This window comes from Hordeum vulgare, chloroplast, assembly GCF_904849725.1.
Source record: "Hordeum vulgare subsp. vulgare chloroplast, complete genome".
NCBI classification, from domain to species: domain Eukaryota; kingdom Viridiplantae; phylum Streptophyta; class Magnoliopsida; order Poales; family Poaceae; genus Hordeum; species Hordeum vulgare.
The window spans coordinates 49,274-62,668 of record NC_008590.1 but is presented as its reverse complement, the minus strand read 5'-3'; the positions used below and the strand labels follow the sequence as shown (position 1 = coordinate 62,668).

The 13,395-nt window shown below is 36.9% G+C and overlaps 12 protein-coding genes, 3 non-coding genes and 1 further gene across 15 annotated transcripts, besides 1 other annotated feature; 9 read left to right on the top strand and 7 right to left on the bottom strand. All coding sequences in view use genetic code 11, as the record gives it.

Annotated features, from left to right (window-relative positions):
* The first annotated feature begins 8 nt into the window (after positions 1-8).
* On the top strand, positions 9-128 carry psbF (photosystem II protein VI). Its single transcript has one exon. It carries the CDS (start codon positions 9-11, stop codon positions 126-128), a length of 120 nt encoding a protein of 39 aa, YP_874668.1.
* Positions 129-150: 22 nt separating this feature from the next.
* On the top strand, positions 151-267 carry psbL (photosystem II protein L). Its single transcript has one exon. It carries the CDS (start codon positions 151-153, stop codon positions 265-267), a length of 117 nt encoding a protein of 38 aa, YP_874667.1.
* Positions 268-392: 125 nt separating this feature from the next.
* psbJ (photosystem II protein J) lies at positions 393-515 on the top strand. The gene has a single exon. The coding sequence runs from the start codon at positions 393-395 to the stop codon at positions 513-515; it is 123 nt and encodes a 40-aa protein (YP_874666.1).
* Positions 516-1,335: 820 nt separating this feature from the next.
* Positions 1,336-2,298, bottom strand: petA (cytochrome f). The gene has a single exon. The coding sequence runs from the start codon at positions 2,296-2,298 to the stop codon at positions 1,336-1,338; it is 963 nt and encodes a 320-aa protein (YP_874665.1).
* Positions 2,299-2,525: 227 nt separating this feature from the next.
* On the bottom strand, positions 2,526-3,218 carry cemA (envelope membrane protein). Its single transcript has one exon. The coding sequence runs from the start codon at positions 3,216-3,218 to the stop codon at positions 2,526-2,528; it is 693 nt and encodes a 230-aa protein (YP_874664.1).
* Positions 3,219-3,687: 469 nt separating this feature from the next.
* ycf4 (photosystem I assembly protein Ycf4) lies at positions 3,688-4,245 on the bottom strand. The gene has a single exon. The coding sequence runs from the start codon at positions 4,243-4,245 to the stop codon at positions 3,688-3,690; it is 558 nt and encodes a 185-aa protein (YP_874663.1).
* A 331-nt stretch (positions 4,246-4,576) lies between these two features.
* Positions 4,577-4,687, bottom strand: psaI (photosystem I subunit VIII). The gene has a single exon. It carries the CDS (start codon positions 4,685-4,687, stop codon positions 4,577-4,579), a length of 111 nt encoding a protein of 36 aa, YP_874662.1.
* A 1,056-nt stretch (positions 4,688-5,743) lies between these two features.
* Positions 5,744-6,021, bottom strand: rpl23.
* Positions 5,744-6,021: a sequence feature (similar to ribosomal protein L23).
* A 269-nt stretch (positions 6,022-6,290) lies between these two features.
* Positions 6,291-7,730, bottom strand: rbcL (ribulose-1,5-bisphosphate carboxylase/oxygenase large subunit). Its single transcript has one exon. The coding sequence runs from the start codon at positions 7,728-7,730 to the stop codon at positions 6,291-6,293; it is 1,440 nt and encodes a 479-aa protein (YP_874661.1).
* Positions 7,731-8,512: 782 nt separating this feature from the next.
* Positions 8,513-10,009, top strand: atpB (ATP synthase CF1 beta subunit). The gene has a single exon. The coding sequence runs from the start codon at positions 8,513-8,515 to the stop codon at positions 10,007-10,009; it is 1,497 nt and encodes a 498-aa protein (YP_874660.1).
* atpE (ATP synthase CF1 epsilon subunit) lies at positions 10,006-10,419 on the top strand. Its single transcript has one exon. It carries the CDS (start codon positions 10,006-10,008, stop codon positions 10,417-10,419), a length of 414 nt encoding a protein of 137 aa, YP_874659.1.
* A 114-nt stretch (positions 10,420-10,533) lies between these two features.
* Positions 10,534-10,606, bottom strand: trnM-CAU. Its single transcript has one exon. It is a non-coding gene; the product is annotated as a tRNA-Met (tRNA).
* Positions 10,607-10,811: 205 nt separating this feature from the next.
* trnV-UAC lies at positions 10,812-10,850 on the top strand. Its single transcript has one exon. It is a non-coding gene; the product is annotated as a tRNA-Val (tRNA).
* Positions 10,851-11,446: 596 nt separating this feature from the next.
* On the top strand, positions 11,447-11,483 carry trnV-UAC. The gene has a single exon. It is a non-coding gene; the product is annotated as a tRNA-Val (tRNA).
* Positions 11,484-12,209: 726 nt separating this feature from the next.
* ndhC (NADH dehydrogenase subunit 3) lies at positions 12,210-12,572 on the top strand. The gene has a single exon. The coding sequence runs from the start codon at positions 12,210-12,212 to the stop codon at positions 12,570-12,572; it is 363 nt and encodes a 120-aa protein (YP_874658.1).
* Positions 12,563-13,300, top strand: ndhK (NADH dehydrogenase subunit K). The gene has a single exon. It carries the CDS (start codon positions 12,563-12,565, stop codon positions 13,298-13,300), a length of 738 nt encoding a protein of 245 aa, YP_874657.1.
* Positions 13,301-13,395: the final 95 nt, after the last annotated feature.

The following is a 13,395-nucleotide window of genomic DNA, read 5'->3' as shown; positions in this document are numbered from 1 at the left end:
GGCCCTCAATGACCATAGATCGAACCTATCCTATTTTTACAGTGCGATGGCTGGCTATTCACGGACTAGCTGTACCTACTGTTTTTTTCTTGGGATCAATATCAGCAATGCAGTTCATCCAACGATAAACCAAATTCCAACTATAGAACTATGACACAATCAAACCCGAATGAACAAAATGTTGAATTGAATCGTACCAGTCTATACTGGGGTTTATTACTCATTTTTGTACTTGCTGTTTTATTTTCCAATTACTTCTTCAATTGAGAGAAAGAAAGAGACTAATAAGAATTCTCTTATCCCATTTGGAAAGATACCATCCTTATAACTACCCATGACTGTTTTTGTCTCTAGCATGACCAATTGATAAAATGTGGAGGAAAGTAGGGGAAATGGCCGATACTACTGGAAGAATTCCTCTTTGGCTGATAGGTACTGTAGCTGGTATTCCTGTGATTGGTTTAGTAGGTGTTTTCTTTTATGGTTCATATTCTGGATTGGGTTCATCTCTATAGTAATCGGAGGGACCAGATTGTAAACATGAAAAAGTAGGAGCTTAGCGGGTCCTTACCCCCTTTATCTGATTAGAGCGGAAAGGACCCGCGGAATTTTTACTCTTATAACGCGAATTGAATCTATTCGATTCACTCTTATGAAGCAACAAGAAAAAGAGATCACTCGAGGATCCAATATCTTATTCCACAAAGGAAGTATCCTGAAAATCCTTGATTTAGTTTCGAGTAATAAACTAATAAAACCTTAATCAAAACTATTCAACTAGCCTAAAAATAAAAAAAAAACCTTCAATGGAAGAGTTTACTTTTTTTTGCAAAATTTCTGTAAGTTTGAAGTTAAACTTAATTAAACAAGCCAAGCAATTCTATTTGCTTACAATCACAAGAAATTTGTCCCCCGCCATATTTTCTTCCCCTCTGTTTGTCCACTACCTCGGCTAAACCTAAGCAAAAGAAAAAGAGGCCCAAGAGACAGACCCGAATAAAGAAGAAATAGTAAAGTAATCTTTGACGAATTAGGAAGAAAAAGGATTCTTATTTTGATACAAGAAGAATCGGCACAAGAAAAAGCCTTTTTCTTGTGCCGAATAGACGATTAAGAAGACCTGCAATCCCTCGAAAGAAATTTAAATTTTATTGTTCTCGCCTTTGCCTTGGATTCTCTTCTTTTGCATGAGATATAAATAAGGAATTCCAGACATCTCGTAAACAAAAAAAAGTCTAAACAAAAAAAGGATTTCCAAAAAAGATCATAGATAATTCTAGCAATTGCCAATAAATCGAGGCTTTTTACCAACTTGATGGTAAGAAATTCCGGGACCTAGAAATTCATTTCGTACAATTGAACCTTTTCAAACTGTTTCTTTTTGAGAACCAAAAAAACTTGTGCCAAAATAACGGATGCGAAGAAGAACAAAAGGCCTTGGACACGTAATGGATCCTGAAGCACGATTTCTGCGTCCCCCTGACCAAAACCTCCCACATTAGGATTGCTTGTTAATGGTTGATCAATCTTGATGGATTCCCCCTCTGAAACAAGAAGTTCTGGTCCGGGAGGTATAATATCAATCACTTGGCGTCCATCTGATGCATCAACTATGGATATTTCATACCCCCCTTTTTCTTTACGTAGTATTTTTCTTACTATACCTGTTGACGTAGCATTATAGACTGTATTGTTACTCTTGCTACCATCAGGATAGATCTGTCCTCTTCCTCGGTTTCCCCCTACATATATAGGATATTTTAAGAAATGAGCATCTTTCTTCGTAGCAGGATCAGGGGAAAGAATGGGAAAGACAATTTCACTATATTTCTTACCGGGAACAGGGCCTATCACAAGAATATTTTTTTTATCGGGACGATAACTCTGAAAAGCAAGATTTCCTATCTTTTCTTTTAACTCAGGGGAAATACGGTCGGGCGGCGCTAATTCAAATCCCTCGGGCAAAATAAGAACAGCACCTACATTCAACCCTCCCTTTTTTCCATTAGCAAGAACTTGTTTCAATTGCATATCATAAGGAATTCGAAGAACTGCTTCAAATACAGTATCGGGAAGCACAGCTTGGGGAACTTCAATATCGACGGGCTTGCTAGCTAAATGGCAATTGGCACATACAATTCGCCCAGTTGCTTCTCGTGGGTTTTCATAACCCTGCTGCGCAAAAATGGGATATGCATTTGAAATAGATGTCCGAGTTATTACGTATATCATGATCGATACAGAAATCGATCGAGTTATCTGTTCCTTTACCCAAGAAAAAGTATTTCTATTTTCCATGTCCAATCACAGATCCCAGAATTTCTACAATAAATTAGATAGGTAGCTAAGCTAATCTAGTTCCCTATACACGAATTTGTTGGCATTCTACTGCAACAGTTGTACTGCAATGATGAATACCTTAAAGCAGGTATAAATAGAAAGAATTTTGGTAAAATGGAAAAGGGCTTTCTTTCTAAAGAAAGATGCTAATTTGATTAATATTAATATCGGGAGATCAAATGAATTTATGCTTCACTAATTGAATGATAAATGACTACAAGCGAAGGAGATAGACGGTTTAAACAAAAAAAGACCCAAAATTTCAAACATGTATCTAGAATTACTGGAAAACTACAAACAAAAATAGTGAAAATAAGCTCATTAGGAGCCCATCCAAAATCGTTATAGACCCAACGAATTACTAGTTCCCAACCACGGGTGGAGTGAAATCCAACAAAAAAATCAGTAACTAAAAGAATAAAAAAAGCTTTTATTGAGTCATTTAAATTATAGAAGAATTCCTGAACCCAAGAATTCAAAATGACAAGTTCCTCTTTACCCAGAAAAAAAGAACCACTTAGAATAGCCAAACAGATTATATTTGTCGAGAAATGCAAAATGATATGGAGATGATCCTCATTATTTATTTTGACCCATTGTATTATTTCCTTGTGTATTCCTGTAGGAGGTTTTTGTACATGTGTCTTTAGTTTCCCTTTTATCATCTCGTCCAAGAGAGAAAGTTCTTCTAATTCTATGAATCTTTCTAGAATCCTTTTCTCTTGAATATCAGTTAAGAGAGTTTCGGATTGCCTGGTATTCCACCAATTCTTAATCCAAAGTTCCAGACATTTGTTAAATGAGGAAGAGACCCCCCAAGGCAAAAGTACGATAAATACAAGATATAGTAAAGAAGGCAATGCTTTCTTTTTTTTCATTTTTGATCTGTAAATGGAGTTGTTAATGAATATGCTTCATTCGCTGACTCTATTCCATTCCCTGACTCTATATGATGATATTTCTATTTCATGATATTTCTATTTCTTTGAAGCAAAAACTCTATAGGTTTGATACCCTGTATCTATTCTTCTTTTTTGTATATTAGTGGAATTTCAGTGCATTGGGTTCTTTCTTAGATCTAGATGGAATGAAATAGTGAAATAGAATAAAAAAAGCCCTTTCGGGTGAAAATGGAAGAGAAGAATAGTATGCAATATATCTAACTTCGACAAAAAAAATTTAAAATAATTTTATCTTATCCTCGTTTGTTCCTTCCTTTAGATAAATACTTAAAAATCCCCTTACAATAACAAATCCAATTTCGAAGGGACTTCCTCCCCATGTTGAGAAAACTTTTCTTCTTCCAATTTATCTTTTCTTCATTCAATTCAGTTCAAAAAAGATACCTCAAAATACTTCAATTGGTACGCGCAAGAAATAGGCCAATTCGGCAGCTTTTTGTTCAATTTCTCGTGGAGTAAAAAACTTATCATCAGTACGAGTCAAGGGAATGATCCCCTGGCCCCGGATTTCCATATAAAGAATACGACGAGGATAAAGACCCTCTTTAACCTGAATTCTAATTGATTGGATATCCCGCATAAGGAATCGAAGGAAGACGCGACGTTTTATTCCAGGGAATCCCCAACGAAAAATGCAAACTATTCCCTCTTTTCTATCGAATCGGTCATAACCACTACCTACATTCCACAAAATAGTACACCACAGGTAGGAGCTAATGAATAGGCCTGCGATTCCGTAGAAAGACATCACGACCCCCTGCGGAAAAAAAAGAATTTCTTGAGATGGAAGTATAGATATAATATTCTTACCAAGATAACTGGAAGTCCCAACCAATAAGAATCCTAGTGAACCTAGAAAAAGAATACAGGCCCAGAAAAAATTACTCCTTTTTCGAGAACCTTTTAGAAGTTCTACCCATATGTGTTCTGATCGCCAATTCATATTAGATATACTAAATCCAGCAGCGGTCGATTGAAATTGAGAGAATAAGCTAAATAATTTTGCCTTTACTTTTTTTGATTCTGAAATCGCCTTCAGCAACTAGTACTCCTGTGAAATAATAGGTTAGATACATTGACTTTCTATTCAAAAAATATTCGTTGATTCAATTAAAATAAATAAAAAAAAACTCGCTATACCAAGCTCTGCATATTCATGCATTTATGCTCGTAGCCTATATCTGCATCCATAGCCGTTTTTCATTTGTGTGTAGAAAGTGTGTGTAGAAAAAGTCACATACCCTACCATATTATATTACTTACACTAAAAAATACTAGACAATCTTTTTTTTTTGCACATAAAGAAATAAAGAAGTCATTGCAATTGCCGGAAATACTAAGCCTACTAAAGGCACGAAAATAGAAGGTAAGTTTAAATCCGTCATGGAATAGGTGTCTCAATTCAAATTTACTATTTCTATCTAGTCGAAAAATATCTTAAGATTCTTATGATATAATTAAGTATATCTATTATAAGGAATATTGACTATTGTATTTTTTTAGTTTGCAAAATATTCTGTAAAAAAAATGATAAGGATAATAAGAAAATTCCAAAAAAGGAGAACTAATTAAAAAGATTTTTTTTATTTTCCCATCCTCATGGCCTTTCTATCTTTCTAATCTAATTTGAAATTGGATTCAAAAGAAAGCGACTAGAATTTACTTCCTGCATACATACTTCTCTAGAAGCGCATACAATAATGCGTGGTAAAGGCAGAAAAATAGTATATTCAATCAAAATCAAAGGGCAAATTATCTTACCTACTATAGATCCCCTACTACCCTCTTAAGATCCCCTACTACCCTCTTAAGATCCCCCCTACTACCCTCTTAGACTTTTAAAGGCGATATACCACCCAAAGAAAGGGTATGAAAATGCCGGGTGGTGTTAGCTTTTCGACGAAGACCCGTCCTGTGCCGCGAAGTCCTGTTAGTAAGACCCCGCGCAATAATGGATTATAGAAGAATAGTATTCAAAATACTGCTCTGGACGCATATAGTAGCATTGCGATTCCTAATCTTTTTTATTTATGAATATGAACAGAAAAAATTCATTGTATCGTTGGGTCGGAGCGGAGGTTTGGTCCAGAAAAATTAGGAACAAAACGTCTACTCTACCACACTGAAGTCTATAGCGCTGTATTTCCACGAAAGTATAATTCTTACCATCAGGATACGCTCCTTTCAACGTCTCTCCGATGGGTCCAGGTTCTATGTCCAATCCCAAATCAAGGATTTCTCGCTCTTGATCGGAGTCATAAACTAAAACTACCTTTTTATCCTTTTTATTAAGGTTATAGAAAACTTCCTTATCTAGTTCTAGCATGTTGACTCACGATTACGCCTGTTAAAAGTTTCAAACGTCCTCTTTTTTGAAATTGAAAGAGAGTCTTATAAAAAGGTCTAACTTCCAAACTATGTCTTTTTTCATTCATTCTCCTTTAGTTTTTTTCTCTATCTAGAAGTGGAATAGAATAACCCGGTTGAAGGGTAATGATCATACGTCTGTAATGCATTGTACGGCCCAGAATAGGTCCTATTCTTCTACCTTTTCCAGGTAGTCGATGGCTATTCACAGCTACCACCTTAATCCAAAGAAGAGTTTGAACCAATGCTTTATTTCTGTCTTAGTGAATCCCGATTCGACATTAAAAGTATATTGATTCTTTCCCAATAAACGAAGACTTTTTTCTGTAAATACTGCGTATTTGATTCCATTATCATATGATACTACTATATTTTATTATTTTCTTTTTATTTCTTTATTGTATTATACCTTAATATATATATATATTCTAGATATATAGAATAGACGAATCTCGATTTGTCAAGTCTCATGATCATATCATGATCTATTTTTATTCGGCTCAATCTTTTTTATAAAAAAAAAGATTGAGCCGAGTTTAATTGCAATCAATTAGAAGAATAAAGAAGAATTACTGCATTTCATAACTTATTTTTTTCTCTTTTTATTTCGTTTATTTTTTTTTAGACCTTCTTATCGATAGTATCTACCGGCTCGAACTCGAATTTGATCGCCTTCCATACTTCACAAGCTGCGGCTAGTTCAGGACTCCATTTGCAAGCTGCTCGGATAATTTCATTACCTTCGCGAGCAAGATCACGCCCTTCGTTACGAGCTTGTACACAAGCTTCTAAAGCCACTCGATTAGCTGCTGCACCAGGTGCATTCCCCCAAGGATGTCCTAAAGTTCCTCCACCAAATTGTAATACAGAATCGTCCCCAAAGATTTCGGTCAGAGCTGGCATATGCCAAACATGAATACCACCTGAAGCTACCGGTATAACACCTGGCATGGATACCCAGTCCTGAGTGAAAAAGATACCGCGAGCACGATCTTTTTCAATAAAATCATCGCGCAATAAATCAACAAAACCTAAAGTCATTTCGCGTTCCCCTTCTAACTTACCTACTACTGTACCGGAGTGGATATGATCTCCCCCAGACATACGCAATGCTTTAGCTAATACACGGAAATGCATACCATGATTTTTCTGTCTATCAATAACTGCATGCATTGCACGGTGAATGTGAAGAAGTAAGCCATTGTCGCGGCAATAGTGAGCCAAAGTAGTATTTGCGGTGAATCCCCCGGTTAAGTAGTCATGCATTACAATAGGAACCCCTAATTCTCTCGCAAATACAGCTCTCTTAATCATTTCTTCACATGTACCCGCAGTCGCATTCAAGTAATGCCCCTTGATTTCACCGGTTTCGGCCTGTGATTTATAAATAGCTTCGGCACAAAAGACAAAACGGTCTCTCCAGCGCATAAATGGTTGTGAGTTTACGTTTTCATCATCTTTGGTAAAATCAAGTCCACCACGTAGACACTCATAACACGCTCTACCATAATTTTTTGCGGATAATCCCAATTTTGGTTTAATAGTACATCCCAATAAAGGACGGCCATACTTGTTCAACTTATCTCTTTCAACTTGGATACCATGAGGCGGGCCTTGGAAAGTTTTTGAATAAGTAGGGGGAATTCGTAGATCCTCCAAACGTAGAGCACGTAGGGCTTTGAACCCAAATACGTTACCCACAATGGAAGTAAACATGTTAGTAACGGAACCCTCCTCAAATAGGTCTAATGGATAAGCTACATAACAGATCCATTGGCTGTCTTCCCCAGCAACAGGCTCGATGTGATAGCATCGTCCTTTGTAACGATCAAGACTGGTAAGTCCATCAGTCCAAACAGTTGTCCATGTACCAGTAGAAGATTCGGCAGCTACTGCAGCCCCTGCTTCTTCGGGCGGAACCCCAGGCTGAGGACTTACTCGGAATGCTGCCAAGATATCAGTATCCTTAGTTTCATACTCTGGGGTGTAGTAAGTCAATTTATAATCTTTAACACCAGCTTGAAATCCAACACCTGCTTTAGTTTCTGTTTGTGGTGACATAAGTCCCTCCCTACAACTCTTGAATTAAGAATTCTCACAATAACAGGGTCTACTCGATGTTAATTAGGCGTAAATGAAACTTTAGCAAAAATCTCGTAAAACAAAAAGGATATTCAATTAATATAATATCAACTCATTAAAGAAAATTGAGGGCATGCTTAGGTTAATGAATATGTTTCATTCATATATAATGCGTACACCCTGTGTATGTTCTATCCTATAGGAATTCCACTATAGGAATTCGATAGGAATTGAGTTGTTGTTATGGTAAGTTAACACGGTTCGTTATTAAACCATGGATTTGATTTACCAAATCCATCATTATTGTATACTCTTTGATAGGTATAGCGCAACCCAAATTAATCCCTAATCCTTATTTTACAAGTTCTTAATAGGTCTCTTTTCTTATTTGGAATGCAAATACCTAACTAAATACTAATAAAATTCTTTGTTGACAGCAATCTATGCTTCACAGTAGTATATATTTTGTATATCGAAGTCCTAGATAGGAAAGTAGAGTAGGCACAGATCCTCCACAAAAGGCAAAATGTATATGAAAAAAAGATTGATTGAACTTTCCAACGGACTCATTCCATGAGTAAACGATTGAATGGGATTCGCTTGGGCAACGAAATCAAGTCCTGGTCCCCTTTTCTCTCTTATTGAATTAACTAATTCATTTCCTTTTTACTTTTGGATTTTTTTTGATTTGATTTGGCATTATTCAACAATAAAAAAAGAAAAATTTCGACAAATTCCTTTTTTTTAATTATGTGATAATTATGAGAACCAATCCTACTACTTCTCGTCCCGGGGTTTCCACAAGTGAAGAAAAAAGTACAGGTCGTATCGATCAAATTATTGGACCCGTGCTGGATGTCACTTTTCCCCCGGGCAAGTTACCTTATATTTATAACGCTTTAGTAGTCCAGAGTAGAGACACTGCCGATAAGCAAATTAATGTGACTTGTGAGGTACAACAATTATTAGGAAATAATCGAGTTAGAGCTGTAGCTATGAGTGCTACGGACGGGTTGATGAGAGGAATGGAAGTGATTGACACGGGAGCTCCTCTCAGTGTTCCGGTCGGTGGAGCTACTCTCGGACGAATTTTCAACGTTCTTGGGGAGCCTGTTGACAATTTGGGTCCTGTAGATAGTAGTGCAACGTTCCCTATTCATAGATCTGCGCCTGCCTTTATCGAGTTAGATACGAAATTATCCATCTTTGAAACAGGTATTAAGGTCGTCGATCTTTTAGCTCCTTATCGACGTGGAGGAAAAATAGGACTATTTGGGGGGGCTGGAGTAGGTAAAACAGTACTGATCATGGAATTAATCAATAACATTGCTAAAGCTCATGGGGGCGTATCCGTATTCGGTGGAGTAGGGGAACGGACTCGTGAAGGAAATGATCTTTATATGGAAATGAAGGAATCCGGAGTAATTAATGAAAAAAATATTGAAGAATCAAAGGTAGCTCTAGTCTATGGCCAAATGAATGAACCACCGGGAGCTCGTATGAGAGTTGGTTTAACTGCCCTAACTATGGCAGAATATTTCCGAGATGTTAATAAGCAAGACGTGCTTTTATTTATCGATAATATCTTTCGTTTTGTTCAAGCAGGATCAGAGGTATCCGCTTTATTAGGGAGAATGCCCTCCGCAGTGGGTTATCAACCTACTCTTAGTACAGAAATGGGTTCTTTGCAAGAAAGAATTGCTTCTACTAAAAAGGGATCTATAACTTCGATTCAAGCAGTTTATGTACCTGCGGACGATTTGACCGACCCTGCCCCTGCCACAACATTTGCACATTTGGATGCTACTACCGTACTTTCCAGAGGATTAGCTTCCAAGGGTATTTATCCAGCAGTAGATCCTTTAGATTCAACATCAACTATGTTACAGCCTCGGATCGTTGGCAACGAACATTATGAAACTGCGCAAAGAGTTAAGGAAACTTTACAACGTTACAAAGAACTTCAGGACATTATCGCAATTCTTGGCTTGGATGAATTATCGGAAGAGGATCGTTTAACTGTAGCAAGAGCAAGAAAAATTGAGCGTTTCTTATCACAACCGTTCTTTGTGGCAGAAGTTTTTACTGGTTCTCCAGGAAAGTATGTTGCTCTTGCGGAAACTATTAGGGGATTTCAACTAATCCTTTCCGGAGAATTAGACGGCCTACCTGAACAGGCTTTTTATTTGGTGGGTAACATCGATGAAGCTAGCACGAAAGCTATAACCTTAGAAGAGGAGAACAAATCGCAGAAATGAAATTAAATCTTTATGTACTGACTCCTAAGCGAATTATTTGGGATTGTGAAGTGAAAGAAATCATTTTATCCACGAATAGTGGCCAAATTGGCGTATTACCAAACCACGCCCCTATTAACACAGCAGTAGATATGGGTCCTTTGAGAATACGCCTCCTCAACGACCAATGGTTAACGGCGGTTCTGTGGAGCGGTTTTGCGAGAATAGTTAATAATGAGATCATCATTTTAGGAAATGATGCGGAACTGGGTAGTGATATTGATCCGGAAGAAGCTCAAAAGGCACTTGAAATAGCCGAAGCTAACTTGAGTAAAGCTGAGGGTACGAAAGATTTGGTTGAAGCGAAGCTCGCTCTCAGACGAGCTAGGATACGAATCGAGGCTGTCAATTGGATTCCCCCATCCAATTGAAGACAATCCAGTGGTTTATAGTTGATACAAAGAAAAAGGGAAGAGGGGTAGAAAAAGTTATTAGATAGCGAAGCGAAGTAAGTCCAATGCTATCTAGTAATTTTTCTACCTACTTACCTACTATTGGATTTGAACCAATGACTCCCGCCGTATGAAAGCAATACTCTAACCACTGAGTTAAGTAGGCAATTTATCACCACAAAGGAAGACCCATTACTTCGATCGATTATATATTGAATCCCTTTTCTAAGCAATACCGCTCTGTTATTGGTCTGTTATATACTAAATACTAAACTAAATACTAAACAGATACAGATCAAAGGGATATCCTCTGGCATTAGAAAATATTCATCTTGACAAGAAATTCTCTATATGTTAAGATATCTCTGATAAGGGCTATAGCTCAGTTCGGTAGAGCAACTCGTTTACACGTGCGCCAATGCTTTTCAAAGGAGCTTATTATGCAATGAACATAATCGATCTTATTGCAAAATCAATGTCTTACTTCATAGATTCGAGAGAATAGGAGAACAGTAGCCTGACAAACAGTCGGTTCAGTCCGATTCAGGTGCCAATTCAGGTGCCTAATCAAATAGAACCCTTATGGATTTGCTAGTTGATAAGGTAAATATCCAGCCCACTAAATGCTAGGCGTAATGAGGATAAGGGCCTCCAAAAAACTTCTTTTCGTTCTATGAACTTTAAGGTGTATGAAGTCTCATAGTTAACTCTTGCAGTGGAACGATAGAGACTCCATTTCACTTAGGTTGATTTAATTTAGACCAGAGGCAGACCTAAGTCAAGGTAATCCTCCTTTGAAACACTTTGGTATTGCTCCTAGATAGATCATAATACAAAAAATCAATCAGAGCACAGGGAGCCATCTCATTATCTTTCCGTAAAGAAAAACTATGGTGGACTAACTGATCTTTAAATCAGTTTATGAAAGAGCCCAATGCAAAAAAATGCATGTTGGGTCTTTGAAACAGTTCAAATCATTTCGATAATAATCCGTTTGATCTGTTTTACCGAGAAGGTCTACGGTTCGAATCCGTATAGCCCTAATATGCCCTTTTTTCTATTTTAGGATCTCTATCCTATGTTTTCTTTAGTTTAGTATAGTTTTCATTTTCGCATTAGTATTTGTTTATAGACTGGATAGGCGCCTGCGACATAGAATAGAGATAAAAGCATTACCAAAGGCTCATTCATCGAAAATCAAAATCATACAGACAGGAAAAGAAAAACGAAAAATAGAAAAAATAAAGTAAAGAGTAAATAAGAAAACAGAATATTCTGTCTCATAGTTCTGAAATAGAGTTCTTTATTTTTATTTTTATAGTATTACTTCTCATTATACTGCATAGATTAGTCCTACTATCTTAATTAGGTTCTAATTATTCTAATTAGTAGTATTCTCATTTTTATTTAATAGTCTCTTATTATTATTAAATAGTAAATAAAGGATAGAGCTATTCTTTTTTTATAGAGATTCTAGAGAAAGCGAGACAAAGTGAAACGATAAAGTTTTCTTTATATAAGAATTAGATCTACATACACCATATCTAAATAGAATGGAAATCCAAAAGAAAGGGAGTTGGGATTCCATTGGATGAATCTTTAAAGAAGATGCAGCACAGAGGAAACAAAGGCTAAACTAAGCGCTTTTGTTTGAACAAAAAAGATTCTTGTTTCACCGAGGAAAAGAGAGAAGTTCTGGATAAATTGACAATGCTGAATTGAATTGACTAATTTAAGTTCCGCCTATTCCACATTAATGGGAGTACATTATGTTTCTGCTTCACGAATATGATATTTTTTGGACATTTCTAATAATAGCAAGCCTTATTCCTATTTTGGCATTTTCGATTTCAGGGCTTTTAGCCCCGGTTAGTGAAGGACCAGAGAAGCTTTCTAGTTATGAATCGGGTATAGAACCCATGGGAGGGGCTTGGGTACAATTCCGAATACGCTATTATATGTTTGCGCTCGTTTTTGTTGTTTTTGATGTGGAAACCGTCTTTCTATACCCTTGGGCAATGAGTTTCGACGTATTGGGTGTATCCGTTTTTATCGAAGCTTTGATTTTCGTGCTTATCTTAGTTGTCGGTTTAGTTTATGCATGGCGAAAAGGAGCCTTGGAATGGTCTTAACTGAATATTTAGACAAAAAAAAAGAAGGAAAAGATTCTATTGAGACAGTTATGAATTTGATTGAGTTTCCCTTACTTGACCAAACAAGTTCCAATTCTGTTATTTCAACTACACTAAATGATCTTTCGAATTGGTCAAGACTCTCCAGTTTATGGCCCCTTCTATACGGTACCAGTTGTTGTTTCATTGAATTTGCTTCATTAATAGGTTCACGATTCGATTTTGATCGTTATGGATTGGTACCAAGATCAAGTCCTAGGCAAGCAGACCTAATTTTAACAGCCGGTACGGTAACAATGAAAATGGCTCCGTCTTTAGTGAGATTATACGAGCAAATGCCTGAACCAAAATACGTCATTGCTATGGGAGCCTGTACTATTACAGGGGGAATGTTCAGTACGGATTCCTATAGTACTGTTCGGGGAGTTGATAAGTTAATTCCTGTGGATGTCTACTTGCCGGGCTGCCCTCCTAAACCGGAGGCAGTTATAGATGCCCTAACAAAACTTCGTAAGAAGATATCGCGAGAAATAGTTGAGGATCGAACTCTATCTCAAAATAAAAAAAGATGTTTTACTACCAGTCACAAGCTTTATGTTAGGCGCAGTACTCATACAGGAACTTATGAGCAAGAATTGCTCTATCAATCACCATCGACATTAGATATATCTTCTGAAACTTTTTTAAAATCCAAAAGTCCAGTACCTTCCTACAAATTAGTGAATTAGGAGGGGGGGGCTCTTTTGTGTAGAAAAAGAAAAAGCAGAGCAATCTTTCAAACTTGCATCCGAAATGGGAAATATTTATACAAAGAGGGAGAGAT